Source organism: Salmo trutta, chromosome 18 (assembly GCF_901001165.1).
Source record: "Salmo trutta chromosome 18, fSalTru1.1, whole genome shotgun sequence".
NCBI classification, from domain to species: Eukaryota; Metazoa; Chordata; class Actinopteri; order Salmoniformes; family Salmonidae; genus Salmo; species Salmo trutta.
This window is the reverse complement of record NC_042974.1, coordinates 41479497-41492878: the sequence shown is the minus strand read 5'-3', so window position 1 is coordinate 41492878 and position 13382 is coordinate 41479497. Positions and strand designations below refer to the sequence as shown.

The 13382-nt window shown below is 40.6% G+C and overlaps 1 protein-coding gene across 2 annotated transcripts; it reads left to right on the top strand.

The window, feature by feature from the left end:
• The first annotated feature begins 4715 nt into the window (after positions 1 to 4715).
• On the top strand, positions 4716 to 13310 carry LOC115153305 (polyribonucleotide nucleotidyltransferase 1, mitochondrial). 2 transcript variants are annotated; one of them, XM_029698606.1, is made up of 28 exons: positions 4716 to 4961; positions 5269 to 5329; positions 5416 to 5490; positions 5682 to 5787; positions 7458 to 7507; positions 7622 to 7685; positions 7771 to 7818; positions 7902 to 8015; positions 8167 to 8353; positions 8446 to 8497; positions 8587 to 8644; positions 8768 to 8864; positions 8981 to 9083; positions 9221 to 9291; positions 9397 to 9433; positions 9540 to 9606; positions 9710 to 9799; positions 9942 to 9995; positions 10100 to 10209; positions 10310 to 10381; positions 10471 to 10534; positions 10626 to 10709; positions 10793 to 10876; positions 11000 to 11106; positions 12290 to 12345; positions 12495 to 12573; positions 12750 to 12797; positions 12894 to 13310. In XM_029698606.1, exons 1-28 carry the CDS (start codon positions 4816 to 4818, stop codon positions 13047 to 13049), a joined length of 2340 nt encoding a protein of 779 aa, XP_029554466.1. In that variant the 5' UTR covers positions 4716 to 4815; the 3' UTR covers positions 13050 to 13310. The 2 variants fall into 2 exon arrangements, with proteins under 2 accessions (XP_029554466.1, XP_029554467.1); XM_029698607.1 differs by lacking the exon at positions 5269 to 5329.
• Positions 13311 to 13382: the final 72 nt, after the last annotated feature.

The following is a 13382-nucleotide window of genomic DNA, read 5'->3' as shown; positions in this document are numbered from 1 at the left end:
GTCCAACACCCATCACCAACACCAATAACGACACTGTGGTCATTATTATAGAGGATATGGTGATTGGTTCATCCATTGAAGAAGTGAAATCCACTGACACAAAAATGCACAGTAAAAGAGAGGAGAGCAGTTTCTCCATTCAATGAACTCATCGGTCCTGGTTGACATTAAAGAGGCTGAGAATGCACCCGCACAGGAAGAGTCCATAGGCGCAGTCAGAGTGGTTGAGAGTGGGGATGAGTGAGAGCAAGGATTAATAGCGCTCACATTATAAGTCCTTGGTAGGGGACCCTCACCACCGTTCACCACTCTGAAAGTAAATAAATAATCATTATCTGTTGAATATTGCAAAACAGTGGTTGTCTGATATCATTTTAAATCCAGTGAATTAAAATAGGTTTTCAAAGTGTAAGAAAACCGAAGGGTCACTCTACAGAACCATAGAACAAATAGGGTGTAGCCTAAATGCCTGGGTAGTACCAATAACTGACTCTAAAGCAGGTAAATTCGACTCCCACTATACAGTGTAAGGGACAACCAATATTTCATGATGAGGAAGCTGATAATGCTGTGTTGACCAAAAACAGCATATTCCTATCTAAAAAGTCTTTCAACATATCCTCACATTGTTCTTTAGGCTGGTACAGTACAGTAACAGCATGGCTGGCAAGCCTGACATTGTACAACCAAAAACGTCCGGTTCATGGGTCGGTCTTGAATTGCGGTGGCATTTGGGCATGGCATTTTGGAGAAAAGAAAATATGTATTTATTTAAATGTATTTGGGTACATCTTCCCATTCTAAATCAACTAATATGGCAGCCTAATGATTTTAACTATTTTTTACCATAAGGATAACATTGTGCCACCAGTAGGTATAGTAACACCACCGATGGTAACATCAATGAGACATTTTTGATTTTTGAAGATTTTCTTAAATGGAGGCCACAGATGCTCAACTCTAAGGCCATTATCATAAATAATTAAATATAGTGATATGATTAATAACTCTGCTCACAATGTCATTTCCCTACATTTAAATTGAGTAACACCAAGTGACACTTTGTATTTCCTGAGTGGCTCCCGATTGGCCCAGCGTTGTTAGGGTTTGGCTGGGGAAGGCCGTCATTGTAAATAAGAATTTGTTCTTAACTGGCTTGCGTGCCTAGTTAAATAAAATACATAAGAAATTAGACACACCAAATTATCAATGGAATCCTCAAATTCATGACACACTAAAAGGGTGTGATTAACTAATAATCGTCTTTAATATAGACCACTCCGGTGGTAACAGTTTGCCACTGGGGGAATGCTCAAATTCCTTGTTTATCTTTGTCATGAGTGATTTTCAAGGCGGTAACACCAATGACATAAAACTGAGGGACAGACATAATACTAGGAAAACATTTGACATTTGAATAGCCTTTTTTGTTTTTATTGATCTATAAAAGATATTAAATACATTTCACTTTCTAGCATTCAAATAATAGATAGATATCTCTAAATCCCCAAAACATGTCTCGACAATTCTACACTCTATCACTACTGGAACAAGACAATTTGCTTACCCTAAGTACTTTAAGCAATGCATAAACAACATTTGCAGTATAAAGGTCTTGCAATATGTTTTATCATTGATCAACAGTTTAATATAAACAAAGACATGTATGATTGCATAGCAAGGGAGGTCCCTGCAATTCAAGAACAACCTCGTCATACTGCATTATACCTGTGTGCTTCCCAATAATATCTAATTTCTCTTGAAGTGCGTACTGCCCCAACAGTTTGTGTACCGCCCCAACAGATCCACAGATGATGCAATCTCTATTGCACTCAACACTGCCCTTTCCCACCTGGACAAAAGGAACACCTATATGAGAATGCTATTCATTGACTACAGCTCAGCGTTCACCACCATAGTGCCCTTATTAAAGCTAAGCTAAGGACCCTGGGACTAAACACCTCCCTCTGCAACTGGATCCTGGACTTCCTGACGGGCCGACCCCAGGTGGTAAGGGTAGGTAACAACACATCCGCCATGCTGATCCTCAACACGGGGACCCCTCACGGGTGTGTGCTCAGTCCCCTCCTTTACGCCCTGTTCACTCATGACTGCATGACCAGGCACGACTCTAACACCATCATCAAGTTTTCCGATGACACAACAGTGGTAGGCCTGATCACCAACAACGATGAGACAACCTATAGGGAGGAGGTCAGAGACCTGGCCATGTGGTACCAGGACAACAACCTCTCCTTCAAAGTGATCAAGACAAAGGAGATGATTGTGGACTACAGGAAAAGGAGGACCGTGCACACCCCTATTCTCATCGACAGGGTTGTAGTGGAGCAGGTTGAGAGCTTCAAGTTCCTTGGTGTCCACATCACCAACAAACTATCATGGTCCAAAGACACTAAGACAGTTGTGAAGAGGGCACGGCAAAGTCTATTTCCCCTCAGAAGACAGAAAAGATTTGGCATGGGTCCTGAGATCCTCAAAAGGTTCCACAGCTACACCATCGAGAGCATCCTGACTGGTTGCCTCACTGCCTGGTATGGCAACTGCTCGGCCTCCGACCACAAGGCACTACAGAGGGTAGTGCGTTCGGCCCAGTACATCACTGGGGCCAGCTTCCTGCCATCCAGGACCTTTATACCAGGCGGTGTCAGAGGAAGGCCCTAAAATGGTCAAAGTCTCCAGCCACCCTAGTCATGGACTGTTCTCTCTGCTACCGCAAGGCAATTTGTATCGGAGCGCCAAGTCTAGGTCCAAAACAATTCTTAACAGCTGCTACTCTCTGTTTATTATCTATGCATAGACACTTTAACTCTACTTACATGTACATATTACCTCAATTACCTCAAATAACTGGTGCCCCCCCACATTGACTCTGTACCGGTACCCCCTGTATATAGCCTCGCTATTGTTATTTTACTGTTGCTGTTTCATTATTTGTTACTTTTATTTTCTACTTTTTACTTAATTCTTATTAAAGCATTGTTGGTTAAGGGCTTGTAAGTAAGCATTTCACTGTAAGGTCAACACCTGATGTATTCGGCACATGTGACAAATACAATTTGATTTGATTTGAAGTGTGCGCTCGTTCACTACTTCTAACAAATCTAAAAGCATTGAATTGGCGGAGGCATGGGCTGGTGGGAGTTTCCACAATATTTCTTATACCAGTCATTTTCTTTCAAATCGGCAAAGGGGAGTGCAGCGCAAACTTTGGGTGGAAGGAGAGATAGTTGGGGCATGGACCATGTGGGCATCATGTTTAATGTGAGGAGAAAGCGCCCTCTTGTGTTCACATTTTTAAATAGCACTGTACCAGAGATGATTTATATAAGGTACCACTCAAAAATCCCCATGAAATAGGTACTAGCTCCATTTACTTCATGGTTATCGTGATTGTGTGGGGTACAAACAAAAATCACATTATATAAGTAAACACAACTAAATTCAAACATCACCCCTTTCTCCTAGTTTCTTGAGAAAAAACACAATTAGCATTTAATAATGTTGCAGCTTGACATACACTACCGTTCAAAAGTTTGGGGTCACTTAGAAATGTCCTTGTTTTTGAAAGAAAAGCTCATTTTCTGTCCATTAAAATAACATCAAATTCATCAGAAATACAGTGTAAACATTGTTAATGTTGTAAATGACTATTGTAGCTGGAAACGGCAGATTTTTATGGAATATCTACATAGTGTAGATATTATCAGGGATCACTCCTGGATGCTGGCCTTCTAGGCAGAGTTGCAAAGTAAAAGCCATATCTCAGACTGACCAACAAAAATAAAAGATTAAGATGGGCAAAAGAACACAGACACTGGACAGAGGAACTCTACCTAGAAGGCCAGCATCCCGGAGTCGCCTCTTCACTGTTGACGTTGAGACTGGTGTTTTGCGGGTACTGTTTAATGAAGCTGCCAGTTGAGGACTTGTGAGGCGTCTGTTTCTCAAACTAGAAACTCTAATGTACTTGTCCTTTTGCTCAGTTGTGCACCGGGGCCTCCCACTCCTCTTTCTATTCTGGTTAGAGCCAGTTTGCGCTGTTCTGTGAAGGGAGTAGTACACAGCGTTGTACCAGATCTTCAGTTTCTTGGCAATTTCTAGCATGGAATAGCCTTCATTTCTCAGAGCAAGAATAGACCGATGAGTTTCAGAAGAAAGTTCTTTGTTTCTGGCCATTTTGGGCCTGTAATTGAACCCACAAATGCTGATGCTCCAGATACTCAACAAGTCTAAAGAACGCCAGTTGTATTGATTCTTTAAGTAGAACAACAGTTTTCAGCTGTGCTAACATAATTGCAAAAGGGTTTTCTAATGATCATTTAGCCTTTTAAAATGATAATCTTGGATTAGCTAACACAACCTGCCATTAGAACACAGGAATGATGGTTGCTGATAATGGGCCTTTGTACGCCTATGTAGTTAGTCCATAAAAAATCTGCAGTTTCCAGCTACAATAGTCATTTACAACATTAACAATGTCTACCCTGTATTTCTCATCAATTAGATGTTATTTTAATGGACAAAAAAAGTAAGTTCTTTCAAAAACAAGGACATTTCTAAGTGACCCCAAACTTTTCAACGGTAGTGTATATACTGTATGTAATTTGGACTATAAATGAGGAGGGAACTTCTGAAGTGGTCTGGTATGTTGAAACGCCTTGTTTTGTCGATTTCTCTTTGGTCCTATCACAGGACAAATGTATTTCTGACGTACTTCCGTGCATGCGATGAACTGTCATGGCAGCCCACATGCGCATCAAAATTGTGTAAAGGATACCTGTGCAATTTACAAAAATGTGTAATGTTAGCTTTTACTTGAATATGAGACATTTACTGAGACTTGGGCCCCCGCTGGCCCGACTAAATGTGCGGTTGTGCCACCAAAGCGTCTGGAACAGTCATGGAACGATACGAAAAGTGGGAGTGGACTTCGGTGAGAAGTAAGTTGACGTCTGACTTGGCTAGCTAGTTGGCTAGCTAGTTAGTAGTTAGCTAGCTTCATAGCTTGCTAATAACATAACGTTACACAGTAACAACCAGTTAAGCCTGTGGGTTAAGGTTTCAAGTTCATTATTCAATGCAGGGGTGTACTTGTTGATTTCATATTGTCATGGTCTGAGGAATATTATTTAGAATATATCGGTCTTGAGTCTTCCTAAATTTGCATTGCTGCGATGATGAATGGGTGATTGACTCACATCAATTCACTCAAACCTCAGATGTTTTCTGATTTCCTTGCTTTTAAAGAAAACTTGAGATCTCAACAGGGAAACTTGCCAGATTTGCAGATGGGTCGGCTGTTGTGCAGGTAGCTAGCTATATTTCAGTTTGTAACTTGAATATGCACAAGATGTTCAAACCAGTTACTCAGATGCGTTCCACCTCTTTATCCAGCTTGGGGATACAACAGTGATGGTGACAGCTGTCAGCAAATCAAAACCGTCCCCCTCCCAATTTATGCCTCTAGTGGTAAGTTAATGCTCCTGTTTTTTTTCAAGTGGGGTCATATTCATTTATTTTAATGCCCTTCAAACATATTGAAAAACTGCTTTTAGTCTTGCATGCAGGACAGTTCATTATGTGTAATGATCTCTTTGGTGTATTGGGCTATTGGAGTCATTCAGGTCCCATGGCTAGAGCTGTGTGTTTTTGATTGACAGGTGGACTACAGGCAAAAAGCAGCTGCTGCTGGTAGAATCCCAACTAACCACCTGCGGCGGGAGTTGGGCACCACTGAAAATGAGATTCTGACTAGTAGGCTAATAGGTGAGAAGATTATTCTAACTTCTATCCTATAAGTTCCACCAATGCGGTGACTTTTGAAATGTCTAACTTGGTGAATTTGTGGGGGGGATTTCATCTATTTTTACCAGTCATAAAGAGCACATGGTAAAAAATAAAGAAAAAAAAAACTTTTTCCCATCTAAAGAGGTTAAATAAAAAATGACTGTAGTGAGTGCCAAATAAAGTAACAGGGTTGATGATTTCATCTTAAATGGGCCATAAATCCCCTTATGACAGGGGAAATGGGTACTTGTTGTCAAAGCAGTGACTCGCTCCTGCAGGTTCATGTTCTACAACATCCATAGAGTACGACCCTACCTCACACAGGAAGAGGTGCAGGTCCTAAACCATGCACTTGTCCTCTCCCGTCTGGACGACTGCAACTCGTTGTTGGCTGGGCTCCCCTCTTGTTCCATCAAACCCCTGCAACTTAGCCAGAATGCTGGCGCCAGCCTGGTTTTAAAACTTCCCAAGTTCTCAAATGTCACCCTACTCCTCCGCACACTCCACTTGCTTCCATTCGAAGTTCGCATCCACTACAAGCCCATGGTGCTTACCTATGGAACAGCAAGAGGAACTGCCCCTCCCTACCTTAGGCTATGCTCAAACCCTACACCCAAGCACAACGTTCTGCTACCTCAGGTCCTTTTGCCCTACCACCCCTACTGGAGGGCAGCTCCCGCTCAGCCCAGTCCAAGTTCTTCTCTGTCCTGGCGCCCCAATAGTGGAACCAGCTTCCCCCAGAAGCTAGGACATCTTCTGAAAACATCTGAAACTCTACCTCTTCAAACAGTGTCTTAAATAATCCTCCTCACCTCGACCTGAACCAGCACTCTAGCTCTGACCCTACTGATAGCTACTTTATTGAGGAAAAATGTACTTTCTATGCCTGTGATGTGTGGTTGTCCCACCTAGCTATCTTAAAATGAATGCACTAACTGTAAGTCGCTCTGGAAAAGAGCATCTGCTAAATTACTAAAATGTAATTGTAAATGTGTGCAACAGGGAGGGGCAATTGAATGCAAGGTTCACAAACAAAATGAAATTCTAAAAGCATGTCTAGCTTGTCTGTCTATTGGTAACAGGGTTGATGTGTTATGCTTGACCCACTCTGTTTTCCACCACAAAACACCAGCAAATTGCCAAAAAGAGTAGAACCACCTTTTACACTATGATTTCACTGTTAGATGTTTCTTTTGAAATTTTTTTTTTTTTTAAATAAATAGTTTCACCATATTAAATTACAGTTCAGTTCATGTAATAGGATTGACCTTAAAATGTAAGTTAAAAAAAAAGAAATCCCCTTAAAATGAATTGCTAATCACATGAAATAAATAATCTTCAGAAATTACAACAAAATAACTAGGGCTTTACAATGATGGTGATAACTTTTGGGTTTAGTGGGTTAAAATCTACCTGGAATTCAGAGGGTGAAGGGCGGTAAATATCAAAATGTTGAATTTTAGCACTTTAGCAAGTCTTTATTCATATTAATAATCTGATTTATTAAATTATCCTTGTGATCTATATTAAAATATAAAAGGCATTCATTTCGTGGAACAACCCAACTGTTACTCTAGTCCTGTATTAGAATTAGTACAAATACCATTAGCAGACTTTTAACTGTATCATTTTTTGTTGTCTCACCTCAGACAGGGCAATCAGACCGCTTTTTCCAGCTGGTTATTTCTATGACACTCAGGTGAGTCATCATTTGTAGCTAATGTTGTAATTATTTATGAACTCATTACCAATAGGTTTACACTATTATTACAAGCTATGCTCTTGATTGTAATACTGCTATGTATATTTTCAGGTCCTGTGTAACCTGTTGGCAGTTGATGGTGTTAATGATCCAGATGTACTGGCCATTAATGGAGGTGAGGAGAGATTGATTTCCTTGTAGAAGCAGTCACATGACCTTTGACATCCATTGATTAAATAAACTATTTCTCATCCCTACAGCCTCTGCTGCTCTATCCCTGTCTGACATTCCCTGGAATGGGCCCATTGGTTAGTATCTCTTACAGACCTGTCCTTTTTTTTTGCACAGCATGTGGATTTAACCATATGGTCTGTGTTTCATGGATGTTTAGGTGCAGTGCGCATTGGCCTGGTGAATGGAGAGTTTCTGGTGAACCCAACACGAAAGGAAATGGCTTCCAGCACTATCAACCTGATAGTGGCTGGAGCACCGCTCAGCCAAGTGGGTTAGTAGTCCATCTATATTGCACATCCATTTTTCCTACAGGACTCTCTTCTACCTTACTGTAACATTCTATGATATATATTGTGTGTTATGTCATATATTCAGTCTCTGTAAAAAAAACAAAAAAAAAACACGTATTGTTTGTGTCTTAGTGATGATAGAGGCTTCTGCTGAGAATGTGTTGCAGCAGGACTTCTGTCATGCAGTCAAGGTTGGTGTGAAGCACACACAGCAGATCATACTGGCAATTCAGCAGATGGCCAGAGAAGCAAAGGTGTCCAAGCGCACTCCTCCCAAAATATTTTCTGCTCCCCTGGAAATGATTGAGTTTGCACGACAGTAAGGCATCAAATTTCTGTTTTAATATTTCTCATATCTGTTATGTTTTTATTTATTGATGGTAACATGACAGCACACGGTTTTGCTTTCAGGTTGGCCTCCGAAAAGGTCTATGCTGTTTTCACAGACTTCACTCATGACAAAGTAAGTATTTATCTCTGGGTGTTTTTGCTATTATGTTTTGGTGGTACTTTTTCATTCAGTAAGATCAGTAACTTACTGTGTCCTTTCAGATTTCCAGAGATGATGCCATTAATAAAGTAAGGCTTGAAACAGAGGAACAAATAAAAGGTACATATCATTGCTATATACCAAATAAATGTTATGCTACAAATGTTATGCTTTTTGCAACTTTCAAGGTATTGTGAGTGGTTGTTTACTGTCTAACCGCCTACATATGTCTGTATTCTGTAGAGAAATATCCTCAAGCAGAACCTTACGAGGTGATGGAGTCCTTCAACATGGTATCAAAAGAGGTTTTCCGCAATCTGGTTTTGAACGAGTACAGGAGGTAAAAAGAACATGTCTCAGTAGTATTTATCAAATATTCATGAATACATGACCAACACATGCGATTGATGAATACTGTGTGGTTTGGAACAATGAAATAGTTTCCTTGTTTTACAGGTGTGACGGAAGAGACCTGACTTCATTGAGAAATATTTCCTGTGAGGCGGACATCTTTAAGCCCCTTCATGGGTCTGCACTTTTCCAGAGGGGACAGACACAGGTAGGGATCTGGCGTTTATAAAGAAGTAGGCTCAGAGTATGCATCCTATTCATTTTGGAAAGTATTGGCGGGGTGATTTATTTTGGGTGGCTTGTCATTCTATCTTTAGCCTACTTAATAAAGCCTTTTCTCTCTAGGTTCTGTGCTCTGTAACATTTGACTCCTTGGAGTCTAGTATTAAAACAGACATCATTACTACGGCGTTAAGGTAAACTTATATATTATTAATTACGGTCCTCTTGAAAGCAAATTTCAAGCAAGTGTTAATGCAATTTATGTAGGTTAGATGAAACTAGTTGCTCTCTTTTAACAGTGGAGTCAAAGACAAGAATTTCATGCTTCACTATGAGGTGAGTATCACATTTTGCAAATACGCAGGATTCGAGGATTTGCTTATTAGTTTGGTATTGCATAAAAAAACACCTGAATGGGCTGAAATTTATATTTATTTTTCAGTTTCCACCTTATGCAACCAATGAGATTGGAAAGATGAGTGGAATGAACAGAAGAGAGCTTGGTCATGGTTAGTATGCTGGTATAGATTAGATGACGCATGGGTAGTGTGGGTGGCATGGTTATTAAATTGATGCAACTATTTAGATCATATTCTGCTTTTATGGTAACAGGGGCACTGGCTGAGAAGTCTTTGAGACCTGTCATTCCTAAAGACTTCCCCTTCACTATTCGAGTTACCTCTGAGGTTCTGGAGTCTAATGGTGAGATCTATGGATGACTTCCATTTTGCTTCTTCATTTTTAGACTACTTATTATAAGCTTAGTTGCAAAATCTTAGTAATTTCATTGACAGTATGATTAGCCCCCGCTCTTTCTTTCTCTCACACACACTCATTCTCTCAGGGTCCTCATCTATGGCATCAGCATGTGGAGGCAGTCTGGCTTTGATGGATGCTGGTACAGTACTTCATGTTTTTGCAGTGGAAAATACAAAACGTAATTTGAAAATGTTGTTGATGATCCTTCTGTTTGCAGTGAAACGTAGCACTTTTGTGTTTCAGGTGTTCCTATTTCATCAGCTGTGGCAGGTGTTGCTATTGGACTCATATCCAAGGCAAACCCAGAGAAGCCATCAGAAATCCAGGACTACCGAATATTGACTGATATTCTGGTACCCAATATTACTAGTATTTTTCTCACCAATCCTACATTCGTACTGTAATAATGAGATCCCTGTAGAACTGTTTTATTTGTGTTTTCTGTCACAACAGGGAATAGAGGATTACCTAGGAGACATGGATTTCAAACTGGCAGGAACAAACAAGGGTATCAATGCCTTACAGGTACTGTAGCTGAACGTCCAGTGGTTTCGCTATTCTGTTGTATTTTGACTGTATTTATTTTTGCTATAATGTATGCCTCCATCTTCTAGGCTGATGTGAAGATTCCAGGCTTACCTCTGAAACTTGTAATGGAAGCTATTCAGCAAGCCACAGGTGAAATGAAAGACATGCTCCAGAAATATATTGTTTATGTCACTATAAAATATCGTAGTCACCAATCCTCATTTCATTCTCATATCTTTAGTTGCCAAGAGGGAGATTTTGGGCATCATGAACAAGACCATTGCCAAGCCAAGGGATAAAAGAAAGGAGAATGGCCCAGTTGTCGGTAAGACTCTTGGTGTCTAGCCCTTATTTGATTACCATAATTTATGTATTTCCCTTTGAAGGAATGTTTCCTGTCTGTTGCAGAGAATGTCAGAGTCCCTGTCTCTAGACGAGCACGCTTTGTCGGGCCTGGGGGATATAACCTCCGCAGACTACAAGCTCAAACAGGTAACATTTGAATTTTCTAAAAAAAACATTCTAACTCCATTTGTGTCAACCCTAACACATGAGCTTTCTTCATAGGTGCATAGTGTATGGGAAAATGGCAGGTTGTTTTGTGTCATTGGATAGGTGTGACGATAAGCCAGGTGGACGAGGAGACCTTCTCTGTTTTTGCACCTACTCCAGGTGCCATGAATGAAGCCCAGGAATTCATCACAGAAATTTGCAAGGATGATGTGAGTCCAACCTAGTCTGATTCCACTATATTGCCTAATTTCTTACCATTCCTTAATGCATTTTGATTCACTAAAATGATTGTACTTTAGACCTATTTCCCGGCCGCGTCATAAAGTTTTGCGCGCTGTTCGTCTTTAAAACCCTCTTTGTTTACCTAGCAGTGGATACGATCACGTGCAACTTCAAATGCAGCTTGTGCAAGTTAACAAACACGTGATCAGTTGGTTATCGTCTACAACATTGCAGATGTCATCAGAGGATTGATAACCTAGCAAGCCAGCGAGGCAAGGTGAAATATCACAAATAGAGCTAGATAAGGCCAGAAGAATAATATACTGTATTTGTTGAACATAGCTATAGCCATCAGTCTTGCATGTTTTCATGGTCATCACTCACTTACTGTTAAGTTTGTCAAGGTCCCGACATTAGCGTTCGCTATCCTGCTACCGAGCTTTTTGATGTTGGGATGCACGCATTACTCGAACGTGACGTTTGATGGGAAACAGAAAAGGGCTCTATATTAGCTCTCAAACTCGAGGCGACATTCTGCCTTCTCCCTACAGGTATCAGCCATTAGCTTCACCCACGACTGCCTCATGTGAACTACAATCCCGATGCTGTGTTTTAACGTTTAGAAACCTTTATAATAATCGCTTGCGATATGGCTTTCCAAACATATGGCTCTTATCTTTCATAGCGAGGAAGAATCCTTAAAATAAAAAACACTTAATGTAGATGTTTTGTATAGAGCCATACAGCTAGGGGAGCCTCCATCCGACGAAACTACACTTCCGCTACACTTCCTGAGTTACGCTTACACACAGGTGTTCTTGTCTTCCATCTTTCCATAAACAAGCTCTATAACATGGAGATGTGGGAACACTAACCGTATCAAGATGTGTATCAATTTAACCTTCTGTGTTTTGAAAATTATTTCTCGCTCCTATGAAAGATGGGGTCCTTATGCTTCCAAAACCGTACCGCAAGCGATGAATGTTAATGTGCAGAGCGAGTGTCTGAGATGTTAACAAAACTCTCCAGAAGACGCCTTCGTCCAATGACCCTTATGTGTAATGGAACTGAGAGTCATGATCAAGGGCTAGACTCTATATCATCCAAAAAAGCAATGTTTACCCACATCAATACTGATATGAATCTGAGGATACATTTTTTGCATTGCAGCAAGAGCAGCTGCTGGAGTTTGGTGCTGTTTACACTGCCACCATCATGGAAATAAGGTACACAATGTTATGTGTTATTGGAGGATGCTGTTTAATCTGTGATGCAGCTACTGTCTGTGGTTTTTAAACATAGGACTGATTAAACATTGGATTGCTAAATGAGTAGCTTCATGACTTGCTTCAATTCTGTCTCCCTTCCGCCACAGGGACATTGGTGTCATGGTGAAGCTATATCCCAACATGAGTGCTGTTCTGCTCCATAACTCTCAGCTGGACCACAAACGGGTAAGAGTCTTGCCCCAGAATACCATGCAGGGGTCACAGGACCCTCGACACAGATTGTTTTACAGATGTTACCATTTTGGAAAGGGCTGCATGTGTTGGCTTGCTTTCTGTTTGTCATTTATGTTTCAGAACATTTTTGACAGAGAGAAATAATTGTAAACTCTGAATTTGTACAGATAAAACACCCAAGTGCTCTTGGATTAGAGGTTGGACAGCAGATTCAGGTATGTGTTGCAGTACGATCATTCTTCTGACCTTTAGTTGTTAATCTGCTTGATTTCTTAATTAACATTATTTCTCTGATGGAACTTTGCCAACAGGTTAAATACTTTGGGCGAGACCCAACAGATGGTAGAATGAGGATTTCGAGGAAGGTGTTACAATCTCCAGCAGCAACAGTTGTTAAGACACTGAGTGAGAAACAGAGCATCTCCATGGGCACAGGGAATGTCCAAGCGACCAGCACCTCCTCTTGACTCCCCTTGTCCTCCTAGACTGTGACCAACTGTCTATGACCATGTATCTTTAGGACACACTCCATTCACCCTGATTTCAATGAACTACAGTTTCTCGATACTCACAAACATTCTCCAAGCACCACTTACTGTACTCTCATTCTCTGCTGATTTCAGCAATGGGATCAGATGGGTGGCCATACTATTTTGAGTTTATATGCTGCCAGTTTCTGTTTATCTATTTTATACAATGTGTAATAAATATGTAAATGAACCATGTAATTGTTTTACGCTGACTTGACTTAAACCTCTGACCTCTCATGTGATGGCATATTCCAATATTCTACATACTCA